The 20,852-nt window shown below is 44.1% G+C and overlaps 1 protein-coding gene across 1 annotated transcript in view; it reads right to left on the reverse strand.

Annotated features, from left to right (window-relative positions):
• Positions 1 to 16,538: 16,538 nt before the first annotated feature.
• Positions 16,539 to 20,852, reverse strand: part of LOC138472733 (sperm flagellar protein 1-like) — a 123,061-nt gene continuing 118,747 nt past the window's right edge. Inside the window, exon 7 of the mRNA XM_069611052.1 lies at positions 16,539 to 16,788. Within this exon, the coding sequence (XP_069467153.1) occupies positions 16,675 to 16,788 (114 nt within the window). The 3' untranslated portion in view covers positions 16,539 to 16,674. The remainder of the gene's footprint in view (positions 16,789 to 20,852) is intronic.

The raw sequence follows: 20,852 nt of genomic DNA on the forward strand, positions 1-20,852 counted from the left end.
CAGGTTGTGTGAGTAAACCAATTTGTCTAAGTAGACAATTACAAAAAGGAACAACATGTCGGGGAAAGACTGGGTCCATAAAGCGTTGGAATACGGCAGGAGCATTGGCTAGGCCAAATGGCATCACTAGGTATTCGTAGTGGCCAAAGGGGGTTCAAAAGGCTGCCTTCCATTCGTTGCCTTCCTTGATCCGAATCATGTGGTAGGCTCCTCGCAAATCCAGCTTTGTGAAGATCACTGCTCCACGTAGCGCCTCCAGAATGTCCGAAATGAGTGGTAAGGGGTATCAGTCTTTAAGGGTACATTTTTTCAGTCCCCGATAATCCAAGCATGGACGGAGTTCCTTAGTATCCTTCTTAGGTACAAAGAACAAGGAGGCTCCAGCAGGGGATTTGGACGGATGAATAGTTCCGTTGGTCAGATTGGTGTCTAAGTATTCACGTAGGGCAGATTTCTTGGGCTCAGACAGAATGAACATCCTCCCAAAGGGAATGACTGCATCTTTTTCTGTATCAATAGCGCATTCTTCAGGACGATGAGGAGGTAGTGACTTTACTATGGCAGAGGAAAATACATCTGAAAACTGACGGTATACCTCAGGTACCTGTGTGATTCTAGAAACGGTGATGGGTTGCGATTCCGGGTCCTTTCTCCTATGAACTGTTGAGATTTCCCGGGAAGGCAATGTGTAAGACAAAACTCGGAACCCAGGAACAAGGATCCGGCTGCCCAGTTGATATATGGATTATGTTTCTGAAACCAGGGCATGCACAGAACCATTGGGTAATGAGCGGCCCTAATTATGTCAAAGCGCAATAGCTCTTGATGGTTGTGAATGGAAAGTAATAGCTCTGACGTTTGTTGAGTTATGGGCCCTGAGGATAGAGATTACCCCCTATTCCTTCGACCACCCGGAAGACGTTCTTAGTTTCTCTTGGAATTTGATGTTTCATCTAGTAAGATGCCCATGGCCCCACAATCCACCAAGGCCGGGATGGAAGACATTTCCCTGTTGGGTGCAGATAGGGACACCTGGAGAAGCACCAAGGAGTTCTTTGGGGTGGAGTCCAGGGTTAGAGGAGATTCGGAGCATGAACCATTCTCCCGAAGCTGAGCTCCATTCAGGACCGGGAGCTGGCGTTTCCCGAACGTCTTGGCGGGGCTATCGGGCAATTTCTTACTAAATGTTTGTCTGAAGCACAATACATACACAGACCACTGATGATCCACCGGGTCCTTTCCTGGAAAGTGATGGGACCTCTCAAAGAACCCAGCTGCATGGACTCTGGCTCAGCGGGGCTTGGATTAGGTGTTTCTTTTTCCTTAGGACTGGTGTATTCAGGTAAGTGTCTTTGTAGAGGACTCTGTGTCTTGCTCTTCTTGGATTTTCTTTCTTGTATCCTGAAGTCGATCTGTAGAGACAAATCTAGGAGGGCCTGGATGGATCCGGGATGGGCTACCGTGGACAATTCATCCTTAACCTCTTCATTTAATCCGCGTCAGAACAATGTAAAGCTAGCTTCAGCGGTCCAGTCAGCGTCTTTAGCCAATTGCGTGAAGCAGGTCAGGTATGTCAACATATCCTGGTTTCCCTGCTGAAATTCCAGTAGTTTTTCTTGGGCGGAGTACACCTGTTTTGGACAGTCAAACATGGCCTTAAGGGCAGTAACAAATTTGTCATAGTTGTCAAGTAACGAATCCCCCGCAGATACCAAAGGGGTTGTCCAAGCCAATGCATTGCCGGATAGTTGAGAGATCATGAACCCCACCTTAGCCCTGGGAATGGAAAAATAGTAGGGTTTAAAGGTAAAATTAACCAGGCATGAATCAGGAAGGAGCTTAATGCTTTCGGAATGCCATCATATTTGTCCACTATGCCTCCTACTGATCCACTTTCTTGATATGCCAAATCCCTGGACAGAACGAGTTGTTTTAAGGTCACATTCTCAGCCTTGAAGTTCTGAACTTCTGTAGACATTTCCTGCATTCCTCTCATGGGGTCTTGTACAGCAGCCTCCATTGTGGGAACAGTATTAGTTTGCTGGAGTCTCAAACTGTCAGAATACGAGTCTTCAGATTCGTGACTCACCTGGTTGGTTCTTGTCCTTTTTCTGGTGTTTACAGGCTTCTTTTTCTTGGAGGTGCGGGTCTTGTAAAGGTACGGTCTTGTTCCGCTGACCCCAGTCTGATGGCAGGTAGTGAGCGCTGGAGTCCGAGGCTCCAGCCTGCCGGAGATCCGAGGAGTCGGAAGGAGTTCAGAGTTCCAGGGAGGATCCAGGAAGGGTCTAGGACAAGAGAGGACTAACCTGTGTCCTCACACAACAATGCCACCTCCCCTTATGCTAAGGAAGAGACGGCTCTAGGTCCTATTGGAAAAAAGATCTACAGTAAAAGCACCCTCCATTTAAGACAAGCAATTAGCAAGGCCACTATAGAATCCTGTAGCATCTTAAAGCTATGGAGGGATATCAAGGAATTTGCTAATCATCTGCATTCTGATAAGCAGGAAGCCTTGTCAGTGGGCACTGCTGATGCAAAACACAAGGCTATGGACATGCTGGGGGCAGCAGCAGGACCTGTGGATAATGTGACCTGGGATAGGTCTATCAGACTAGACGTCAACTGGTGTGCATGGCTAAATTGCACCAAACTGCTACCCAAGGCCCAGGAGAAAGTCAGGGTCCTTCTTTTCAAAGGCCAACAGCAAAACCCTCATGACAATCCACTCCATAATCCCAGAAGGAAAATAGAGGCAAAGCTGTTTTGGCGTTTTAGGGTCTTCCAAGCATGTTCAAAGAAATGGAGCCAACAAGGCTGTCCCTCATCTTTGCAGTCCAGGAAGAGGGCAACAACAAAGCGGTTCTCCCCTTTGTCTTCCGTTTCAGGCAACAAAGCAAAGAACTGACAGGCTCATGCCATCAGAACACTCCTCTGCTGAAAGGGGCAGAGCCTCTGATTTTGGCCACAATTGGAGACAAGTAACAAACAACCCTTGGATTTTCTCAGTAGTCTTAAGGGGCTTCAGCCTTCCCCTTCCAGCTCTCCCCATTCTTCCTGCCCCTTCTCTCAGCAACTTTCAACAAATCACACATTGGAGTTTCCGAAAGTTACTGAGGATGAAGCGAGAAGGTTCCTCCTTCAGTGAGCAAGAAGGATCTTTACTTGAAGTTTGTTATAGTTCCAGGGAAGTTGAAACTTAAGTTTGTTATAGTTCCAGGGAAGGACAAAGCATGCGTGCCCATCATTTTACACCTCTTGACCTTCAACTCCTCCTCCCGAAGGAGAAGTTCAAAATGGTGACTCCAGCACAGATTCTCTCCTTCCTTCAACTACAGGGATTCGCTGCGTGCTCTGGATTGGCAAGATGCCTATATGCATGTTCCAGTTTGCCCCTCTCCAATTCCAGAAATTTGTAACGTAAGCTCAACGCCGTGATACCTCTGGGTCTGGGCGTATAATAAATGTAATAAATAAATAAACAAATAAATGCTCTGTTTAGCCAAAGCACTGCTCTCAGGCTTTTAAACAAGGTGGCGGTGGTGGTCCCAGCTCATCTGAGGAATTTGGGAATTACCATTTACCACTGCCCCAATGACTGGCCGATTCAGAGCACAGATCTGGTCATGGACAGTAGCCTTCTCTCCAAACTATCTTGAATACTTTGTTCTCCTTGGGCCTCTCGGCCAATGCCAAGAAATCTATCATTACTCTAACCCAAGTGATTTGCTACATCAGATTAATCTCGGACACACGGGCCTCATTATGATTCCGGCGTTAGCCGTGCCGGTCGTAATTTTTTTCTGGTGCCCGGGAATGGGCAATTACCGAGGCATTACAGCCCCAGCAGACCCGGTAATTGCCTATTCCTGGGCGCTGGAAAAAAATGCTCCCCATTCCTATTAAAGCCCCATAGGGCTCAATGGGAATAGGGAGGCCGGATGCACCAGCACCGGTCGGCGAGCGAAAAGGCATCTGCGAGCAGACCTCACGAGCAGACCTCGTAATTTGCCGTTACGGTAACAATGGTACCGGCAAACTTACCGGTACTGTTGTTACTGGACCGACAAACCCATGATGAGGCCCAGGGGCAAGTTTTTCCCATAGAGGTCCTAATCCAGGGCCTCCACAAGACAGATACTGCTATGCTCCAGGCCATGTGGGTGACTGCATTTACCACACGAGAAGAACACAGCTCTATGAAAGATCTGGGATCAGAAATCACACCCACAGTTGAACATTGTATCCATTTGGAACAATGCCAAAGAAGAATTTAATGGTGGCTCAATAGCTCAGTGCTTCTGGGGGGTGCTTAGTTCAGAGTTGGATCCCACAGTGTCTATAGCAATGGACACCTCCCTGCTTGGTTAGAGGGCCATGCTCGGCCACATGCAGATGTGGATCCCACAGGATCAGACATTACACATGAATGTATTAGAAGTCAAACCCATTTCTTGACTATCAGAGCTCTTCTCATTTAGATCAGTGTTGTTAGTGTTGATCTAAACAGACCAGACTACTGCAATGTTTTATATCAACAAATAAGAATGGACAAAGTGGTCTCCATTGCACAATCTCTCTCTCCAGCTGTGGCACTGGGCAGTAAAGAATGTGATGGCCTAGACCATGATCAGGCCCCCTCAAGCCCCTCACAAATGGGAATTATCAGACAGTGTAAGGAACAGCCTGTGTGAACTCTGGGGCTGCCCTTTTCTGGACTTCTTTGCTTGCCAAAAGAGCAAGAAGTGTCCCCTCTAAACTGCAAGCAAGAAGGAGGGCTATGAGGCCATGAGAGATGGATTTCTCTCCTGGGGCAACAAAATGGACCATGCCTTTCCTCCTCTGATTTTAGTGACAATTTAAAGCTCGAGAACAGCTCTGGATGCCACATTATCCTGCCGGTTTCCGACTGACCAAACAAGTTATGGTATTTAGACCTGATGTCAGTGTCAGTGATCCCACTGTTGCCTGAGCAGTTGACCTCGAGTGGCTTAGGTCTTACACAAGAGAACATGAAAGTGATCAAAGTGTCAGAAAAGCCTTCCACCAGGTCACAGTACAACAGTAAGTGGGCTTTATTTTGCCACTGGTGCCTTCAGAAGGACATAAACCCACTGGTAGTGGACATGAATGAAGTCTTCTGTTTCCTAACAGATCTGGCAAACTCTGGCTTCAAATTAGACTCATGCAGGGCATATCTGTCTCTTTTGCACCCCTAACATTACACAAAGCTAGAGGATGTTTCTCTTTCCAGCATTACTTCAAGAGACACTACTATGGCTTAAAGAAGCTTTACCCCGTGTCAAAGCTTTTTATCCAATCTGGGAGCTGAACGTGAATCTCTCTTCCCTCCTGCACAGGCCTCCATAGCCACCACTGAATGGAAAGTTATGGTGCGGAAAACAGAATTTGTGGTAACTATTAATTCAGCATGCAGAATCAGTGCGATCACATCTCTATGCTCTGTAACATCGTTTCTTATATTCCACAAGATTAAGGTGGTCTTGCACATACATCCAGACTTCCTCTCAAAAGTTGCCACATTTTCAGGAGATAAATCTTTCCCTTGTTTCCCTAAGCTAAATATGGAGGCTGAGAAGTCCCTGCATAACCTGGATGTTATGTTGAAATTCGATTCGACCATGGCTATCTCATTCTCAATACACCTCTTTGTGACTGATGGCAGCTCCATGTCGGGGACCAAGGTGACAAAGAGCTTTATTGCATTCTGGATAGCCCACTGTGTACTACATTCCGCTTCCATGATAAAGATTCCTCCTCTGAATGGAATGCATCCTTGTCTGTTGTGGTCAAAGGCATCTTCCATGTTATTTCAGCGACAAAATCCTGGTGATGGGTGACCTAAATGCATGAATTGATGATAAGAGCAACAGACTCAGCCAAGGCATTCTAGATGGCATGAGTAACAATGGCTTTGTGCAACACATCTAGCACCCAACACATGGACATGGCCATGTCCTATTTGTCCACAACTGTGTTATCAGGAAACCTATGACCTCCCCTGTCTTTTGGTCATATCACTTCCTAAACCAGGGTCCCCTTATAAGCCCATTGTGCATCCAAATTCGGCAGGAGACGGATCCACTTTCAGCCCAGAAAAGAAAGTATCCCAAGAAAGTTGCATCAACTTCTTCAAGGCCATGACAAACAAGCCACATTCTGATAAAGTGCTATTGACATACCATTACCAAAACACTGGAAAATCTAGCTCCATCAATCATCAATCAACCAAAGTCAATGTGGAAGAACAGGAGCAAATATTTTAACCTCCAGTTGGTCTTAATGAAATGTGAAGGAAGGAAACTGGAATGAAACTAGGCCAAACCCCAGAACTATGCTTACAAGACGAAATGCCTCCAGCATGCCAGGAGCTATATGCATTCCATTCAGCAGAAATATCCAGCCTTTTACCATAATAGCATTGGGACTGGCAACAATAAAACCAAGGAAGTGTTCTTTATTTACAAATAGCTATCCAATCTCACCCAAGCAACGGCAACCTTGAATCCCACCCAAACCATAGTGGATAACATAGAACAATGATTTCACCTCCAAGGTTGAAGACATTTGCAACGCGACTTCCCTTTCCCTACACAGTCGATTCCAAAATGTGCAGATGTCATGAGCCCACCCCCTATATTCTCAAACATCTGTTCCATTAAAGATGAAGTAATGAAAATCCTCAACTCCTTATAGACCTCAAAATTCTAAGCATATACATGTTTGGCTTGCCTGACCCAAGTACTCTTCGCTAAACTGGAAAACCCACTGACCACTCTATGCAATTCACCTCTTTCCTTGGGGATTCTTGCCACCACTTTAAAAGCTGCAACCATATATCCATCCTTGAAAGAACAAGATGCAAACCCACCATTGGTATGTAACTATTTTTTTTTATTGTGTTTATAGTTATAAAACTTTGACACAAATAAGCATGATCATAGTTACATATGTACAAATCACTCAAATATACAGACAATTAGCCTATTAAAAAAGAAAAGGCACAAATCCATATAAAGAACACAAGGAGGAAGCTACGATTCAAGTAAATTCAAACAAATCTGCTCCCATCAAGACTGACGAAGTTATGAGCACTAGCCCAAGATGAAGAAAGAGAGGAAGAAGAAAATGAACGAGAAATAGAAAAAAATAAACAAAAGAGCACATAGATTGCAGTATTACTACATTTAGGGGCTGATTCATGGAATTATTTGCACCAAAAACGGGGATTTGTGCGCCATTCTGCCCGCAAATCCCTGTTTAACAAATGGGGATTTGCGGGCAGAATGGCACACAAATCCCTGTTTTTCGGCGCAAATAATTCTATGAATCAGCCCCTTAAAGTCAACAGTTTAAAGCTCAGCTAGCAGTTTCACCTCGTCCTCAAATATTCTCAGGTGCATAGCCACACATTTCCAAACCTGTGTGATGGCTATGATCAAACTCCTGCTATTTCCTGACAGACATCTCAGCCAGAATGATTCACAAGTTATACGATCGAGATCTTCAACATGTTTTAAGAAATAACGTTCATATACATGCCTCATAGAGGAGCATTTGGTAAGAACATGTCTTGCAGACTCATCTTTGTTTTTATGAAGACACATTCTACATGACCTTTCATTCACTGGAATACCTGACCATGCACCTCTAACTCCCAGCACGTTTAGACGGTTTAGCCTAATATTCAAGAATATTCGTTGTGTTGATAATCATGGAAGAAGTTTTAGATAGGGTTGGGGTTCTTCATACCTAAAGTGCATCCTAGAAAAGGTATGAAGAGAGTTCATGCTAGCAACCTTCTTGTGACTATTTACCCAGTCAAATTTTTCCACGCAATTAATTAAGGACCTTAGAATGGCACCCTCACCATCAGGGACGTCATTTCACCAAAATGCCAGGGGTAGCGGAAGTGACATCACACGACCCTTGACACCTGATGACATCACAGGAAGTGATGTCATTTGACCCCACCCCCCAAAGTGATGTCACGGAAAGCGATGGAACACGACCTTTCACCCGTTGACAAAACAGGAAGTGGCATCACATAGCATTGTACACTACGAAAAATATGGTTACGATATCACTATAATGTGATGTACATTTCATAGAAGAATGGATCGTCATATGGATCGTTAAGATCAGTGTTCATAGGCCCATATTACCAAATTACTGTGAATGCAAGCAGACGTCCATGACCAAATGATAATGATGTGTCAACATATATTGAAGTTTTCAACTTATTCCAATGCAATTATGTTAAAAAGTAGAATTATTTACACATGTATTACTTATAGGAATGAATATGTGATAAATGGACATTAACAGATGTTTTATCAAACTCCCTCTTGTACGCCTATATGCTTTTATGACTCGAAATACAAGCTGAAATTGCAAATATAAATAGTCTTACCCTGGTTTGCAAAATGCCTCTTCTCCCTTGCGGGTGGGTGCATTGTAGCCCAGGAAAGCCGGCTTTCCGTGGCATAGGGTGAAGGCTGAGCGAGGACAGTGGGAGTCTTCTGCGGGAAATGCCTCCTCTGGGCCCTGAGCCAGAACTGCTTACTGTGCGCCTGGACCGTGCGCTAGCTCTCCCGGCTCTCGTATAGCCTGATCAGGGCATGTTCATCCGTTTGTGCCATTTGCACCGTTGTTCCCTTTGTTGCAGCTCAGCTGATATTTTACTAGGGCTATAAACTCCTCTTGTGCCGGAGTGCAACTCTTCTCGCTGTGAAAGCTGACACGCTGCCCTCGCCATGAAAGTGAAACAAAGTTTATCTCCATGGAGAAGAGGTCTCCCACGGCTTTAATGAGCTGAACTCCCGCGGCCGATTTTCAACACAAGAATTCGGTTCTGGACAAAATCTGGCTCTTCTAGTAATATGTTTAGTGACATGTAGGGACCGGAACCCGGAAATAAATAAATAAGACATGTTGCGTTGTGTATGCGCATTTGTAAGGAAAAATATTTCTCTCGCAGACAGGGCACACAGTTTTAACATACACAGCGCTTTTTTGTAGGCGAGGTCGGACAAAGTTCATGGTTGCCAGGCAACCATGACCTCGAGTGCCAGCCTCCAGACCTAGTGGAGCCGCGCCCGCCCCAGGCAGGCATCATGGAGCCTGCCCTGCAAGTCACTGCGCACACGATTCAGCCCACCAGTGACTTGACTCCTAATTCTTTTTTAAATAATCAGAGGTTGAAGGCACTGGCAGGTTGACTCGCGAGCATGGTAACCCGCAAGGCAAGCTCCATGACCTCTGCAATCTTTTCGCGACCGTTGATTATTTTAAAAATAATTATGCTGCAAGGCCTTAATCAGAGGTCGCAAAAAGATCACAGAGGTCGCAAGGGAATCACCAGAGGTCGCAGTTGCGACCTCTGGCGACCCCCAAATGACGTCCCTGCTCACCATGCTCCCAGCCCGGAGTCCAACACAGTGGCAAAGAAATATTCATTAATTTCCTAAAATCTGTTTGCTACAGGGACTGTTCCGCTGTCCAATGCAGATGTGTGTATGATCTTAATGTACAACTTGGCTCTATTAAACTGGATTAAAATAGATAATGAAATGAATTCCAATTCCAGTGTCACAGGCTCAATAGGCGTGTAATTAGTTAGCCCTAATATTCTTCTCCAAATTAGTCCCTCAATGTTATTAGCCCAAGAAGACCAGTCGATATAGGATGACTCTAATGCATAAAGAAAAGCTGCAGATAATTTCTGTATATAGATAGTGCAAATTCCATAGAGACTGTACCCTGCTGTCCATTTAGAAAAAGACAGAACCACACACATGGTGGACAATATCTTGGCTCACCTATTCTGCTGTAATATCTCATTCACACTGGCTTTTCCGGTGCTAACTTCATATCCCAAATACTTATATGAAGATACCCTTTTGATGTTACCTAAAGGACAAGATATAGTGGTCTTCTTGCACTGTTTGCGGCCGATAGCCATGAATTGGGTTTTTGCAAGATTTATTTTCAAACCATTGGTATCAGCATGAGCGCAGATGGCCACAGCACTATGGCAAATTCCACTGTAGGTATTGTCAAATATGATGAGGCCATCAGCATAGCTGATCCAGCCTACTTTGCTGGTACCAACCTTAGGGAAATCATTGAGTTTTTCAATGAAGATATCGTCAAAGTCAGCCATAAACAAATTGAAGAACATTGGGGACAGTGCACCGCCCTGCCGTACCCTCTTCCTAACAGCAATCTGATCGGACACAAAACCAGAATTATTGAGACTGACCCGTGTATTATTTTCTTCATACATTATCTTGCAAACATATAAAGGATGAGCTGGCATTCCCATATGTTCATGTTTTGCCCAAAGCTTACTTCTGTTCACCGTATCAAATGCGGATGAGAAGTCCACAAACAGAATGTACAGTGGTAAGTCAGAGGAACATTTGGCCTGTTCCATGAGCGTGTTAACCAGAAGGATATTATCATTAGTTGCACATCCCTTACAGAACCCAGTTTGGGCTCTATCCAGAATGTTATTTTGGGATATCCAAACATTGATTTTCTGTATAATGAAGGTGCAGAATATTTTGCTGGGCACATCTGTAAGGGCCAACAGGCGATAATTCTCAGGCAGGTTACGCTGAAGATTTTTAAATACTGGGATAGTGTTTTCCATTACTTGGGTATAATCCCAGTGTCTATTATTGTTCGAAAAATGATTATAAGAATATCTGCCCAAGTGTCTGCATTTCCCTTAATAATAGTATTACACAGACCATCCGGGCCTGGGGCTCTTGATGTTTTTAGTTTCTTAATGATGGCCCCAATATCATCACGGTTTATTATGCGGTTATTGATAGTTTTTTTTTTTGACAGTGCTTACCATCTCACCTTTGAATTTCTCTGCGAGGAATTTAACCCATATCTCACTGTCAATGCAGCAGACAAGCTCATGGTTACCCTTATTGGTCACAGACCTATAATAAATCAAGAATATTTTGGTATCACCTGCCATGAGAATTTTCACCATATTTTGCCAATTTGCATTATTGTTGGCGGCTCTATAAATGTGTAGCCAATTCCTATAAGTATTCTTAATCTTACGCTTCTCCAAATTAAGGTGATCAGGGGAGATGGTGGCATGTTCTAAGATTTTTAAAGCTTTACGCATTTTTTTCTTTTCCAGACGGATCACCTTATCAAAAGGGGAAACATTGTGCAGGGCGGAATGAAGGAGATGGAGTTTCCTCCCTATTTGCATCATACCATGCATACAGGTCATAGGTCATAATCCAGTCAATGATCTCTTCAACATGGCGCTTAGCAATTTCATCTAGATGAAAATTCCTACTCCAAATACTGGCTTTGGCCAAGTTTCTATCTGTCCAACCCAGCCGATTACCCTTGCTGACCGTAACCACTTCCCCAATGTTTCATACAATGACAATTCCTTAGTGTTTAGGGCTAAAGTACATGTCAACATAGAGTGATCACTAAAGGAGTTGGGTAAGATATGGAATTGGGCCAAGAGGCCAAAGAGTCTGTCACTGAGGTACACATAGTCAATGGTAGAAGAATAAATACCATTAGACCATGTCGTGCCTGAGCATGTTTTCGGGTTTCCAAAGCCATTCGCTGCATGTAATTCAGCATCATCAAGAAAAATCTTCCACCTTTCCATTTTTACATTACCCTCACAACATGCGTCAACCCTATGCATACCGTGATGATAAGTAGCCAAATTATTCACATTAAGGTCAACCCCCAACATAACATTGACATCCCCATCATCAGCATATTTATCAGTGATACATTGGAATAGGTTCAATTGAATGTCTACAGTGCATCCATCACCAGGGGGATTATATATGTTGGGCAGAAGAATTTTACGCTCACCCTCAAGCAATATTTCAAACCATAAGCAGATTTGGGCTACTATTCATTTGAATACATTCAGAGGAGCAGATATTATTTCTGACCAAGATGGCTAGTCCGCCAAATGGTCTACCCTTTTCTCCCTTCTTAGCAAGATTGCAATATGCAGTATAACCATTAAATAGGGTGGTAAGAGAAGCCAAGTCTCCTGTAAGAAAATTATTTCTGCCTCTACTAGTAAACCATAGGATCCTGCGGGACCAAAAAGATTACCATGGCCACGAGTATTGCAGGAGATTATAGTTAACTCTCCTCAGTTTTGATTGTTTATTGGTGGCAGAAATTAACAGAGCCATTCCCAATGCGGCTTGTTAGAATTATTTTTGCCAGCTGAGATTTTAGGTTTTGAACAATGCGGAGAATCATTATTTTTATTCCCCACCCATTTTTCCCTTTTTTTAGACACTTGTCCAACATCCACTTCATAGCCGTTCCTTTTTAGGTCAGATTTGAAATTTCTAATAAGGGAGACCACCGCCTCAGAAAAATAGGGTACTTTAGTCATTGCATGGGAGCATTGCTCCACAAACTTAAAATCACTGCTTTTCACAATCCTCAATGAAAGTTGAGAATGGAGTATCTCAGGGAGCCTACTTCTGTTTATTGGCTTTTTTTGTTTGTTCAGACCAGAGGAGATAGTAAATTATTTCTTTGGGAGAGATCAGTTGTGATCACCAGTTTTTAGGCCACCATACCTAGTCGCCTTTAGGTTAGAGGCTGAACTGGAAGGCAATTGACTCATGGGTTTGTAGGCCTTATGGGCAGGAGTTCTAACATAAATTATAGTATTTTCAATCGTGATATCCAACTTTCCTGTAGAGCTAGTACTTGACTCCTCATCTGATACCAAGGTGGTCTTAACAGGCACATTAGTCTTACCCTTTTGAAGCGATGACCCAAGAAGCCAGGTTGTAAAATTACCAGTTTTTAGAGCATGTCTTTTTGCTCGCCTGGTGACTCTCTTTCTCGCCCGTTTCGAAGGCCATTGCTTAGAGGGAATTTCAGGAGGTAATCAATTGCAGAGCCAGCCACAGCCTCTAGAGGCAGATTTGCCTTCAAATCAGAACTAAGTTTCTGTTTCCTTCGCTTTTCTCTTTTGGACATATGATGCTGGTCATTTCTGTCACCTTCATCCATGCCCAAAATCTCCATCAATGTGGATTCATTGTTTGTAGGGGATACGCCTCCCTGACAAGTAGAGGCAGACCCTTTGGGCTTAGATGGCTGTGGTAGGGCCAAAGGTGTCACAGCATTTCCCTTAGATATAGTTTTTAACATCACCAAATTCTTCTCCAATAGACAAACAATATTATGTGATAATTTCAGCAATGTTTTCAGTGCAAAGCTAGTAGCAATATTATGGGCTTCCATATCTTTAAACTTAGAGCTATATATACAATTTTCTTGATTTTCCAAAATAGATTAATGCTCTTTATTTTCTGAACAGGAGCCATTGGAACAGTCCGCCACGCCAGTTAGTCGAGGAGAGCACGATAGTCTATCAGGGACAGGTACAATAATGCTGTCTGAAGTATCAATATGGATATTAGGGTCCCTGTTAGGCACAGCATCACCACCTGTTGTACCATCAGCTGCGGGCATATACTCCAAGTTAGAAATCTGCCCTTCAAGGCTATAGCACAAATTAAGCAAAGAGTTATTGTTGTCGAATTCCGCCGATATAAAGGCCACTTCACTAGAGGCCCCTACAAGCCCGGCTGGTTCCTCATGGATTTCAAACACCACTGGTTGCCCAGGAAAAAAGTCAGTGATCTTATTTTCTTTGCTATTCGCAGTCTGAGTGCTCGCTTCTCCGGTAATATTATTACCATTAGCTGTTCCATTCTTTCTACTTGCTTTTAGTTTACCATGGAGTTTCATAGTTGCCAACTTTTAGGATATCTTTAAAGTGGTCAACAGTACTGCCTTACAGCTCTCTCTCGTGGCTCAAAGAGAAAACTCCACAGTCACCACTAGAGATGCCGTTTACTCAGAAAGCTCAAAGATACCTGATCTGCAGACACCAACTGAGTAATTACAGCAAGGGACGGATAGAAAATCCCGGTAAGGCACCTCTGGTGTAACCCTACTGGCTCAAAGAACAAGTTCCATAGTCACCAGAAGGAGTTGCCAGCAAAGCTATTGTCGCTAATATATATCGAGAGAAGATTACTTCAGTGGCAATGCGTCAGGTAGAGACAATGATCGTCTATTCAGAATTCAGGAACCAGTACTTAGTTTCAGGGGAGTTGCTAGGTCTGGAAAAGACCCGGGGCTAAGCTGATGTCGGAACTGTTGGGACTGGGGGCTAGCTAGTCTTTTGGCTGTAGCTCCTGAGATTCTATCCGGGGCTACAACCAAAAGATCAGGGGCTATAGCCCCCTTAGCCCCCCCCCCAGCAACGCCCCTGCTTAGTTTCCTTAGTTCGTGTTAACAATGCAGGCTCTGACCTGAAAGTAATGCAAGAGCAGAAGTAGGGCTGTAACAAATAATCAGTCAAACCATCCACTCTGAGGGAAGACGACGTGTGGATAGATGTTAAAACAGCGAATTCTGGCATGGCAGCAAGGCGGAGAAAGGCAGGGTTGGACTCTTACCTAGGGAGCCGCTGTGTCACGTCACCATTGGCCACTCGCCAAACACCAAATACACTGCGAACACACCGTGCAGCGCTCTGTGCATGCGCAGTGTATTTGTTTCCAATGTCTGTAGATTCCAGGAAATAGAGAGAGGACAGGAAAGAAATCCTTCAGCAGTGGAGAAATCCGGAGCTTACTCGTGCAGAACCTCTCCTCACAGCCTCACCAAACACACTGCGAGCACACCGCCTCCATCTCCTTTCTCTTGCTGGACAGAAACCTCTTTGAGAAGGTAGTTCCTAAACAACTCAAGGAATACAGGGAACATCAACACCTATTCCACAACAGTTAGGATTCTGCCCATGTAGGGGCACCGAAACTGGTCTCCTGGACACCAGAGAAGACATCTTCTCAAATTTGGACCTGAAAAATCCTACTGCAGTCATCGTCTTTGACCTCTCTGACGCCTAGACACAATAGACCATTGCACCCTTCTAAGCAGACTAAAATAATTCCTGTACATTAAAGCTTTGCCCTGAAATTGAGTTTTCCTTTTCCATCAGATCCAAACAGTTAGGGTGAAATAATGGACCTTTCAACCTAAATGATCTGCCTCCCAAGTGCGGGCTAACCCAGTGCTCCTCGTTCTCGCACTGGATTTACAATGCTTACACACTCCCACTGACCCGAGCCTTTAATCCCTTCCACTTTTATGTAAATATGTATGCAGAAAATCTGCAGACCGGATGCCACATGGATGCTAGCTCCAATTCCTACACTCAACATCCCTGCTTGCCTGTTAGCTGTCCAGAGATGAATGCTGCAAAGAGCTCTTTGCCTCATTCGTGTTAGAACCAAAATTCTTAACTTTGGCCAATTACAACCTGACACCTTGAAAGACATCTCGCCTTAAGGTGATACACACATATTTACAGATGGGTAAAATGTTCTTTTTACTTGTACATTGTTGTATTACGTTTCTGAGGGTTCCCAGTCTGATGGCAAGATTCAGAATGTGTACATTTCCAAAACAGCTATCACTGGAAAATGGGGTTCCCCTCAGTGGGGGGAGCAGGCCTCACTGACTGAGACCTCCTATACTTGTTGAACAAAATCCAATCTGCATCAGCCACCAAAGACTACAAAGTACCGCTATGTTTTCAGAAAAGAAAAATCACATTTATTTAACAAACAAATTGCACACACAATTTGCGACAGAATAAACTGACACAAGTGCTTGACAGAAACAGCTGACATATCCTGAACAACACGTTCCTCACGACTGTGATGCAATGATTAATAGCCTCTCTGATCTCTCTGAGGTATCACTGATTCTGTGCAAGGAGGAGAGAACACAAATCTGAGGTCAGAAGATTTGGTGTGGTAGCTCTCAGACTCCTGTACAGTTTATTCTGCACAGAAGTCCTGATCCTTCAGGCCACAGCAGTCAGACTTCCACAGTCCTGTTGTTTCCCTCTCCGAAGGAGGAGCTGTGAGATAGTAGGGAGCTGTGCTAATAAGGCCGATGGCGGTCAGCCTTTCCACCTGAAATGGGGCACCTTTACATAGGCACCTTGCATCCTTAACACAGGATCATTTGATTTAGAAAAATCAGACCTTGGCTTGGCTATAAAGATGAGGTACTTCCAATCACCTAGCATTACATTTGTACATTACTTCCAATCACCTAGCATTACATTTGCACATTAGATCACAAAACAATAAGCTCACAATGAAACAAAACAGTGTCCTCCTTCTCTTCCAGTCCGTGGCCAGGACACATCACTAGTGTTAGTTTGTTCGGGGGAGGTGGGAGGAAGAACATGGGGAATGGTTTAGTAGTCTCTGCCCACTTAAGTAAGCTTTCCATAAATTGGCACCTTGGATGGCAGTCTTAGCAGAAAGGACAAGCACAGCATGGGATTTGAGCTTTCCTCTCAATAGAGGTGGATGTTGCTGACATTGGTTGGGTTTTGTTGTTGGTGGTGGGGGTGGGCGTCTCCAGGAACTGTTGTCTGTGTTCACTACGTGCCAGCAGCGACGGCTGCTGTCAATACTGTTGTCAACACACCACTCACTCAACATTTTAAGAAGGCAAGTCAGTTCCAGGATGCAGCGCGACGTTCTGGCAGTGCAGGTGTAATGTTCTTGCGCGCTTCCTTTACTTGGCTGTATTCCGTAATTTGGGATTGGTTAGGTGTCTTGTTAAATCCTCAATCCGCAAGTCTTTCAGCTGCACAAGATGTTCAAGGCGGTGAATCTTCATCTGCAAAATCTTCAGATAGAAAATAATTGTGAGTAACACAGTTTAATCATAAAACACTGTGTGAGAGTATATAGGTGTTAGAGCAGCGACTGTGGTGTGTGGCTCCTAAGACTTTACAACAGAAACAGTGTGGTGATCTTCAAGTAAGTGTCTAGGTCGACGTTGTGGTGTGGTGCACAAGGACTTACACTAGACATTGCGTTATGCAATATGGATAGGTAAAAATGAACTACTGTAGTGTTCCTGTATTTTTAGTCCTTCAATCCCACAAGCTGGGCCCATTGGACATTATTGAAGGATTTAGGCTAACACTGTCATAGATCTTAGAAGCTAAGCTCAGACCACTGAGAGTGGTAGCCCCATCCATTCTCATGCTCTTTCCCTCCAGTTCCTCTCATTCCAATCGCTTTTCTCCCCCCTGGGAGTGAGCATCAATTTCTGTCCACGTAGGTAATGGCAGGATGGATGGGTTGTATGATTTAAAGGGCTAGAAGGATCAAATGTGTCGGATCTAGTCCAGCACGTAACTTATTCTGAAATTGTTTTTATCAATAATCGTATCATCCATTCAAATAAATAACACATTTTCAAATGCTCTACAACTCATACACTTTGTGTGCATGATTTAATTAAAAAAAGTAAACAATTATCTTCCATTCCTCTGCACCTCCCCTGTCAAAGTAGTAAAAACTATTAAAGAGTACCTCTAAACACGACAGGAAAAAACATGTGGGTTATACATTTCCATCATCTCGTTTTTGACTATTTTGTGGAGTCATTGTTACCCTGTATACTTGTGTAAGCTTCCACCCATTGCATTAAACCCTGGAATCAGAACCTACATATATTGTGGAATTTGTACGGCCATCCACGTGATTTATAGGTGGATTTCTCCGATGGAGCCATGATTTAATCATCTTCACCGATGCTCCTTTGGTTGGGCCTATCTATATAAGCTTCCTAATTTTGAGAAAAATGCTGTGGTTTGAACCGGTAAAGGTGAACCCTGTTATACCATTTAAGGGGAGTGGGGGTTACGGGGGTGTCCCACGCTCCCCTTAAATGATATAATGGGTCCGGGGGTTGCAGGGTTGCGGGGGGGGGCTGCATCCTTTACACGGATTGCGGCAGCAAAACCACAGCATTTTTGCAGCAATATTTTGCTACCACAGCAATTTTTGGAACCATGCAAAGTGAATTGCTTCTTGATGCTGGCCTAGCGGAAGAGGATTTGTCACCAAGTTACACTTGGCGAGGAAGCACAGCTTTGCTTGGCAGGATACACAATGGCAGAAATGAGAAGCAAGCAGAAAAAAACAAGGCCCTAGTGGCCTGTTTTCAGTTGGCGAGAACGCAGAGTACAGGTCGTCAGGTTACTTGGAGCTGTTACATGAAATGTTTAATTTGCCATGTTACAGAAGGCCATGTCCTACTCTTCAGAATGCATAACACCTCCCTTCCTCTTGATGCTTTTGGCGTGCCACCTAACAAGATCACTCCTTAAAATAGGGTAGTCACATGGGGCGACTTGAACATGTGGGCAGAAAGCCTCTAACGTCTACACTCAGAGCATCACAGCCACTACACACAACAAGTAGTTTGCCATGAGGCTATCTACTATGATGGGCTAGAAAGTGCCTGCCATTTTGATCACCACCTTAGGGATCTCTTTGTTGCATCTTTGCAGGAAGAAGCATGCCAGGTGAATCATGCCGGTCTACCAACAAGACATTTGCCTGCTCTTTTGTAACTAATTGTCTCCGAATCATATGGATATCTTCTACTTCGCAGCTGCAGTACCTAGTGGGACTTCTGTGGACTTCCCATGGCAAGATTGCAGGAACCTCTTACCTCTTATGCGGACTTCCCATGGCAAGAATGCAGGAACTTCTTACCTCTTAACCATTCTAGAGACGCGGAAAATCAGCCAGGCTTACAACTGCCCCTCTGTCCTTTATCCCCTATAACTGTTGTAGGACTATTTCTGTTTTACCCATGAGTTCCCGTGTTCCTGCTGGTTTCTGACATCCCACTCCTATCCCGCCTAGACCATATCCTCATCAGGTTCGCACTGCCACCTAACTAGACGTGAGAACCCCCAACTGCTTCACATGGCTTCACACCAATGTAGAAAATGCAACAAAATACTTGAGACTCATCCAGCAGAGCTCCTCAAGAAGCAGAAGATCCACCTCCAGAAATCCTTACCCAGCTCGAATCTGGAGCGCAATTGTATTTCAAATGATGATCACCCTCCAACTCAAGGCTCAACCCAAAACAGAATGAGAACATCCAGCTACTAAAACAGGTGTGGCACTTTAATGGATCAAAACGAAATCTTAGGCTGATCGCACAACTTGCAATGTCAGCACCCATTTATTTCGAATCTTATGAAGCGCAACATTCGCCAAAGGGCAGCGGCGCACAACTGCTTTTGTTGGCATGCCAAATAACCACAAAAGTCTCATTCAGTGGACCGAAGTATCCATGCGAGTTAGTGGGTGGTAGGGGGATTGGTGCAGGAATTTGAGTTAAAATAAAACATGAGTTTTAATGTGTACTTTTTATGTATTACTATTTTACTGCAACATGTGATACATAGCCTTTTATTGGCATTGCCACTAACTGGCTGACTAAGGTTATGCCAGGCAACACTTCATCATTAAACTCATGCCGAGATCGGATTATTGTAAAGACATCTTGAGCGGAGCAAATAAGCAAATGATTAACAAACAAACAAACAAACAAACAAACAAACAAACAAGAGATGCATCCATAGTATGCACGTACTGCAAAATGATGCAGTACACATTGTAAAAAGTATTCCAAGAGACGACCCAATCTCAGATCATAGAAGAGATCTCCATTAGTTGGCCATTGAGGAGAGGAACAGTTTTAAAATCAGCACAATCACCCACAAGTGCTTGTATGGTTCCGCTCCAGCATATCTCCAGGATGGTTACCAGTTGCAGCAATCTTACAGGATCACTAGATCTAGTGATTCTATGCTTCTCCGTTGCCCACGTACCAGGCGAGCTAAGGGTGGAGGTCATTCTTTTTCCAGTGCAAGCAGCCTCAACATGGAATAAGTTACCCATTGAGCTGAGGCTGATTACAGATTTGCACTGTTTCCGGAAACGCTTGAAGACACTTCTGTTTAGGTGAATTGAATAATATGTGAAATGAATAATAACGCCTGCTCTCTGCCCACTTTTTTCAGTTTATTGCGCCCTGATGCCTGCGGACTCTGGCGCACTGTAAGAAAATACATACAATAAATAAATAAAATGCTACTTGAACGGCCATCAATAATGTCCTGAAGGGCCGCATTCGGCCCACAGGCCACATATTGTGCCCCACTGCCAAAGGTATATTTTGGCATTGATGAAGATCGGGTGGAGGATGATGAGACAAGGATTAGACTCTGGGTGGGAACAGCCAGGTTTTCAAACTTACAAACTTGTATGTTCAGGGGCTATCAAAGCATGTGCTGCCTATCCCTCAAACTCCACGAAGAACTGTTTGTCATTGGTGGTCCTAAACCAGCCCAGCCTGTGCCAGTTGCATAACATCAGCTCGGTCCTCGATGAATGACCTTCTTATACGATAAAATGGTCAATCTCTAGTGAAACATTCTGCTGCTCCCACCCTTCCCCCCTGAACTGCCAGGTCCACAGTGTCCTACCATCCTCCTCTGTGGGTTCTTCCCAGTCACTGTAGCTGAAAGCATCAAGATCATCACTCCTTCAGGGGCAAACAGGAAGAAGTAGGAAGGGGGGAAATTAGAGGAAATGAGACGGATATTGCCATTTTTACGCTGATTTTTACACTGAGAGTCTACGCTGAATGATTCCTGTGATGGGTAAACATCAATTCTTAAACAGGAAATAAACATTACAAACATTTAAAAAACAACATGGATCACTCGGAAAAACAAGAGTCCTCCTAGGCTGAATCAGGTGTGAGAAGGAAATGCTGAGTTCTTGGTGATGTAAAAGGTGCATTGGCGGGGTGAGAATAAACTCATGGAAGTGTTCAAAGTTGAAGCGGCTAGGTGATCTTAGTGCCAAAAG

This window comes from Ambystoma mexicanum, chromosome 8 (assembly GCF_040938575.1).
Source record: "Ambystoma mexicanum isolate Mex_15411 chromosome 8, UKY_AmexF1_1, whole genome shotgun sequence".
Classification (NCBI taxonomy): domain Eukaryota; kingdom Metazoa; phylum Chordata; class Amphibia; order Caudata; family Ambystomatidae; genus Ambystoma; species Ambystoma mexicanum.